General features: G+C 34.4%; 1 protein-coding gene across 1 annotated transcript in view; it reads left to right on the top strand.

Annotated features, from left to right (window-relative positions):
- LOC137619034 (uncharacterized) overlaps positions 1–7500 on the top strand; it is a 60071-nt gene that overhangs the window by 17597 nt on the left and 34974 nt on the right. The window contains exon 3 of the mRNA XM_068349231.1: positions 6775–6925. Within this exon, the coding sequence (XP_068205332.1) occupies positions 6775–6925 (151 nt within the window). The remainder of the gene's footprint in view (positions 1–6774; positions 6926–7500) is intronic.

The following is a 7500-nucleotide window of genomic DNA, read 5'->3' as shown; positions in this document are numbered from 1 at the left end:
AGAATCAATGCTGCTAAATCAGTGGGGCGTAAATGTATACATGAATAGCGATCTATTTGTTAAAACTTATCTCTGCAGATTGGCTTCAAATAGGTTAGACTCGTCTAGTCCCAGAATTGTCTCGCTTTTTTCATTTCCATTCATTATCATTTGTAGTTGTATAAGTATTGTTCTTGGTAAGATATCTATAATGATGGTCATTTGCTCATTATTCTTTATATTAAAACAAATTGCTTTGTATATTCTTCGCTCTGGTTTTGTTGAGTTTTATTGTATGGAGTTTGCTGTGTAATTGGTAACTCAATTTATACTTAAGTATTTTACTTATTTACTTTATTTGCTTTACTTTGTTCTGCTTTACTTTATGGACTGTTTTCCTGATCCTATCACATATGGAAATCCTATGCCCTGCAGGACCTGAAAGATCTGTTTGCTGTAAGGAGTATTAGGTATTTAAGTGTATCACACAGCACATTCCACATTAATTGTCAAATGCATATTATGAAAACATCTAGAAAACAAGAAAGTCTTCAGTTTCCTTTTAAAAATTTCAATATCTTCAGTCTTACGGATATTCAACGTGAGCTTGTATAATCTTGGGGCCGCATACTTGAAAGCTGTAGAACCTACAGTAGACATAGATCTTGAATCCAGTAACTTGGAACCTTCTGCAACTATTCTCATGTTAATACTATTTCTTGGTTGTACAACATGTAGAAATTCTCTCGGATATTTTGGACTCCCGGTTCTATAACTTGATGAGATACTGCACATATCTGAAACTGTATTCTAAGCAGGGAAAGACAGCTAAGAGGATAAAGGATGTATTATCTAAGCATGGAAAGACAGATAAGAGGATGAAGGATGTATTGTCTAAGCACGGAAAGACAGACAGAGGATAAAGGATGTATTATCTAAGCAGGGAAACACAGATAAGAAGATAAAGGATGTATTATCTAAGAAGGGAAAGACATATAAGAGGGTAAAGGATGTATTATCTAAGCAGGGAATGACAGATAAGAGGATAAAGGATGTATTATCTAAGCAGGGAAAGACAGAAAAAAGGATAAAGGATGTATTATCTAAGCAGGGAAAGACAGATAAGAAGATAAAGGATGTATTATCTAAGCAGGGAAAGACAGATAAGAAGATGAAGGGTGTATTATCTAGGCAAGGAAAGACAGATAAGAGGATAAAAGATGTATTATCTAAGCAGGGAAAGTCACATAAGAAGATAAGGGATGTATCAGATAGCATCAGTTTTTCCTATTAGCTAAGTTTGAAATTTGGTCGAACCAACTTTGTATTGGTTTCAGATGAAAGTATTCAAATTCAGCCACTATAATTTTTTTTTTCCAACTCAATATAACTAAATATTTTTTGAGCTTTGTTAATTATACATTTTACTCATTCCAACTACCATGCATTGGAGATTTCGATTTAAATTATTTTATTATAAGTAGAAAAGTATTCTTACGGTAAGACATAGATGATTTTTTTCTGTTCTAAAGAACCAAAATACAATTATATGGTGAAATCATAGTATGCTAAATGGGCTCGCGTAAATTCTAGCTGTTTTTTCTTGGTCAAATGGAATTCTTCGCGAGGTTTTTCAGGTAGCCACATTGAAAAGGCTTCCGTCGTTTTGATGTTCAAATGCAGGGACTCGATCCCTTCTGAAATTGCAGGTTCAGGATCTTTATGGGAACAGCAAATATGGAGCAAGCAAAATGACCATCTCATGCAAATTAAGTCAAAAGAATATCTTGGCAAATTATTTTAAAGATTTAAGGGCCACTCATGAATGGCAGAGGCAAGAGACAGTGACATTGCCCTATCAAACAGGACAGTGCGCCAGAGTGACCATATATACATATGATCAGTGCCCATGCCCCCTCTCCATCCAAGCTAGGACCAAGGTGGGCAAGGCAATGGATGCTGATGACTCAGCAGATAGACCTATAAGCTCCCCTATACTCCCCATTTTTAGCTCACAAAAATAGTGAGGTTGCAGCGACCAAAGGAACTAATGAGATTGAGCGGGACTCAAACACCAGTCAGGGACGTTACCACAACTAATTCTTTCATATAGAAGTTTACAACTGGGACATCAACTTTAGATTATTTTTTTTTTCCATTTGTTCGTTGTGTGAATATTTTATTTTATCTCATTTTTTCCTGCACCCAGCTTTTTTCCATTTCAATGAACTATTATGAAAGGTCAGTTTGACCTTTCATAATAGCCTTTTCAGTCTCACCTTTACAATTTAATTATTCCCGGAAGAAATTTTCAAAGAGGATCCTGATATTATACATATAAATATACGCGGTCGACCTATTGGCACATTTTCACATCTAGCGCCTTATGCAAAAATCTCTATTGGCAAAAATAGAACTTCCCCTATATTCACTATTATTGTAATTCACCTTTTTACTCAGACTTTCCTTTTAGTTAAACGGGGGCTGATATTATTCCTTTTGGATTATTCATCTTTTTCCTAATTTTTCTTCATATAAAGATAAGTTCTTGATTTGTTTATTCTAACCAGAAAGATCTGCTAATTCTTGTTTTGAACTATTCTAACCATTTCTCTCTAAAAGTTTCTCTCTCTCTCTCTCTCTCTCTCTCTCTCTCTCTCTCTCTCTCTCTCTCTCTCTCTCTCTCTCTCTCAAGGCCTCTTTGACGTTTGCTTCGATTCAGAAAGATTTTTTTTTTAGTTTTGCCTCTTTTGAAATATCCATTAGACCTGTTTATGATCTCTCTTGAGAGATCCATCCTAACTTCGAAGGTTTTTTCAAAGTTCTATTTTCTGCTTTCTGAAAGAAAATATTCCTTTACTTTTTTATCAAGCAGGAAAAAAAATATAAATTTTCTATAAAAACTCTTACTTTTTTCACCTTCCTGTTGTATAGTTGTTCATTTATCATATCCACAGAAGTCCATATAATCTCTCTCTCTCTCTCTCTCTCTCTCTCTCTCTCTCTCTCTCTCTCTCTCTCTCTCTCTCTCTCTCTCATAATAGTGATGAATGCACAGGGTTTAGTCACGAGTAACTCTAAAAGGAAAATAGAGTTCCTAGAAGAACTAACCCAAATTGAAAAAATAGATATATTAAATATAAGTGAAACATGGTATTCCCAAGAGACTGGCAGTGATGACCAGATAAAGGGTTTCCAAACTTATAGATCAGACAGAAAAAATAGGAATCAAGGGGGAACCGCAATATATGGAAGAGACATAAATCAAGGAAAAGTCTGTGAAAAATACAGTAACACAGAATGTGAATTGATTGCGGTAGAATTTGAATTTGAAAAACTAGTGAACATTGTAGTTTACAGACCCCCAAATACTAAGGAGTTTGACATAATAATAGAAAAAATAGATGATATATGTAGAAACCATAAAGACTGGAATATACTCCTATCCGGAGATTTTAACTTTCCTTTCGTGGATTGGAAAGAACGGATAGAAGAAAGTGGTTGTATGTATACATATAAAAAAGAGAGTAATAGTAGCGCAGAAGATAAGAGGCAATTTGAAAAGCTTCAAGATATGCTATTAGAACATAATATGCAACAAATAAACCACATTCCAACAAGAAAGGAAAGTGTCCTAGATCTAGTATTTGTGAATGAGGTGAATTATGTTAAAGAAATAATAGTGTATAACATGGGAATTTCAGACCACAATGTCATAGAATTGATAGTTCATTCCAAAGCAAGTGATCACAGAATTAATAAAAGCACAAAACTTTGGGAAGGATATGGAAAATATAACTTTTACAGTAAGAATATAAAATGGTCAGAAATAAATGAAGAACTGAATAAAGAATGGAAAAATGTATTTATAAGTGATAATATACAGGTAAATACGGATATACTGTACAAAATACTGGAGAAAATTGTTGAAAAATATGTACCGAAAAAAAACAATAAACAAAAGACGTGCATACCAAGAGACAGAAGGATCTTATTTCAGAAAATTAAAAAGTGGAAGAAAAATCTTGCAAAAGAAAAAAATGTGTGGAAAATGAGGGAAATAAAATGTAAGATAGAAAATGCAGAACAAAAGATTATGCAGTCGAAAGAAAATGAAAAAAGGGACTTAGAAGAAAGGACACTTCAAAATATAAAAAGAAACCCCAAAGTACTTTACTCCTATGCAAAAAAGATGAATAAAAGGAGAATAGATATAGGCCCTCTAAGAATTGAAGGATGGCTAACGAATGAAAAAAAGGAAATATGCAACATATTAGCAGAAAAATATAAGAGTGAGTTCACGCCAAGAATTGCGAATGAGAATAATGAAACAGAAATGAGAGAAGAAAATGTTGAATATCTAACGGATATAGATATTAATGAAGCAGATATTGTCACGGCTATAAACGAAATTAAAAATGGATCGGCAGCCGGACCAGATGGAGTTCCAGCGATTTTGTTAAAAAAAACTGCAAACACTATCGCGAAGCCACTTGCAATACTGCTAAGACAGAGTATAGATATGAGCGAGATATATGTTAAACATAAATTAGCTTATATAACCCCTATCTTCAAAAGTGAATCAAGACTAGAGGCAAGCAATTATAGACCTGTTAGTCTAACATCACATATTATGAAAGTGTATGAGAGGGTAATAAAAAAGAAAATAATGAACCATTTGGTCAAAAATAATTTGTTTAATATGGGTCAACACGGTTTCGTACCTGGAAAAAGTACACAGACCCAACTGATAGCTCACTATGAAAACATATACAATAATATGATAAATGAAAAAGACACAGATGTGATCTATCTAGATTTTGCAAAAGCCTTTGACAAGGTAGACCATAACATATTGGAGAAAAAAATGAGAAAGCATAATATTGTGGGAAAGATAGGAAAATGGGTAAAAGAATTCCTGTAAAACAGAAAACAGATAGTGGTTGCAAATGACGAGAAATCAGATGAAGCCCAGGTAATATCTGGTGTGCCCCAAGGTACGGTATTAGCTGCACTGCTATTTGTTATTATGATCTCAGACATAGACTGTGATATTGAAAACTCCGTAGTGAGAAGTTTCGCCGATGACACAAGAATAAGTAGAGAAATTACTTGTGATGAAGATAGGAACTCACTACAAAGAGATCTAAACAAAATATATGAATGGGCGGAGATAAATAGGATGGTATTTAACTCCGATAAATTCGAATCAATAAATTATGGAAACAGAGAAGGAATGGTGTATGCATACAAGGGACCTAATAATGAGACAATCACAAACAAGGAAGCAATTAAAGACCTTGGTGTAATTTTAAATAGGAATATGTTATGCACCGACCAAATAGCAACACTGTTGGCTAAATGTAAAGCAAAAATGGGAATGTTATTCAGACACTTTAAAACAAGAAAAGCTGAACACATGATTATGCTTTACAAAACTTATGTGCGTAGTACACTCGAGTACTGCAATGTGATATGGTACCCACACTACCAAAAGGATATTGCGCAAATAGAGAGTGTACAAAGGTCCTATACTGCTAGAATAGAAGAAGTTAAGGACCTTGATTACTGGGAAAGACTGCAATTTTTAAAACTATACAGTCTAGAAAGGAGAAGAGAACGCTACATGATAATACAAGCATGGAAGCAAATAGAAGGAATTGCTGAAAACATCATGGAGCTTAAAGAATCAGAAAGAGCAAGCAGAGGTAGATTAATAGTACCAAAAAGCATTCCAGGTAAACTGAGAAAGGCGCACAGGACATTAATCCACTACGCACCAGCATCGATAATGCAGCGACTATTTAATGTGCTGCCAGCTCATCTAAGAAACATATCAGGAGTGAGCGTAGATGCGTTTAAAAATCAGCTCGTTAAATACCTAAGATGCATCCCAGACCATCCAAGACTGGAAGATGCAAAATACACCGGAAGATGTATTAGCAACTCTCTGGTGGATATACGAGGTGCCTCACACTGAGGGACCTGGGGGAACCCAAACAAAAAATAAGTCAATAAGGTAAGGCTCTCAAGAAATATCCATTTTGCCTATCTTTGAGATATACATTGATTTTAATTTATTCAAAGAAATCTGTTTGACCTTTATTTGACAAAGTCTGTTTGGGTCTGGGCTTGTTGTTGTTGCAGACTGCCTGGCCCTTATGGGCTCGCTCTTGCACACTTGCAGCCCGTAGGTATGGGTCTGTGCTCTCTTTAACCTAAAAAACCTGTTAGCCGTATACAGTCTTGGGAATTTAGAGTATTCCACGGCGCATTCCACATTTATTGTCAAATCCAATTTATAGAAGCACTTGGAAAACAAAAAAGTCTTCAGTTCATGTTAAAAGCCTTAATATCTCCTGTCATTCGGATTTTTAGTGGGAGCTTATTGTATTATCTTGGGACCGCATGTTTGAAAGCCTTAGAACCTACAGTAGACATATGTCTTGGTTCTAAACAATTGAAACTATTTTTAACTATTTTCATGTCTACAGGAAATATAGTTATTCTTTTGGATATTTTGGACGTTCGGTTCTGATAACTTGATCGGTTACTTCACATATCTTAAACTCAATTCTAGCTTTAATAGGCAGCCAGTGGAATTCAATTTGTTTATCCAGATAAATAATTAGCTTATTTTTTATCGCTCAAAAAGACCTGTTTGACTTATCCAGGCGATGTGTATGAGTAGAATGTTTACAATTTTTATCTAACCAATTTTAACATCAGCATAACATATACATTCGACTATTCCTTCCTATTGAGTGACTCAGATTTATCATATTACCTTTACAGGGTCGACCTTTACACCGGCAAAACGTGATAACAAAAGGACGGAGTCTGACTCTTCTTGAGCTGCAGCATCAGGACTCTGGACTCTACACCTGCCTCGCCTCCAACACCGAAGGGGATGGAGAGAGAAATGCCGTTGCTCTCCACATAGATTGTGAGTATGAGAGAAAAATGTTAAAGCCAATGAAGATATTTTAAATTTTTTTCCATATGTTTTGAAGTGCAAATTTGGGTCCTTGTACAGCTTGTATGTTTAGATTAAAAAAGGTCTTTGAGGCAATGCACATATATTATGAGTAAAAGCCAATGAAGATTTTTAAAATTTGTTCCGTATGTTTTTTAGCATAAATTTGGGTCTGGTTGTATGTATAGATAAAAGAGGTTTTAGAGACAATGCACATATATTGTGAGTATGAGAGGAAAATGTTATAGCCAATTAATATTTTTTTAGATTTGATTCATATGTTTTTAAGTATAAATTTGGGTCTTTGTACTGGCTGTATGTATAGATAAAAAGGGGTCTTTAAGACAATGCACATAGATAGTATGAGCAGAAACTTTTAATAACAACGAAGATAGGGTTTTTAAAGAGATTTGTTCATAGGCGTTTATAGTTAAATGTCGGCTTAATTTACTAGTTTGTATCAATATTTTTTTTTAGATAATGCACATAAATTGTGAGTGTTGGGGGAAAGTTTTATTGGCAATGAAGATTTTTTTTAATTTTTT

The sequence above is a fragment of the Palaemon carinicauda genome, chromosome 25 (genome assembly GCF_036898095.1).
Source record: "Palaemon carinicauda isolate YSFRI2023 chromosome 25, ASM3689809v2, whole genome shotgun sequence".
NCBI classification, from domain to species: domain Eukaryota; kingdom Metazoa; phylum Arthropoda; class Malacostraca; order Decapoda; family Palaemonidae; genus Palaemon; species Palaemon carinicauda.
The sequence above is the reverse complement of the archived record's forward strand: the minus strand, read 5'-3'. Positions and strand labels throughout refer to the sequence as shown.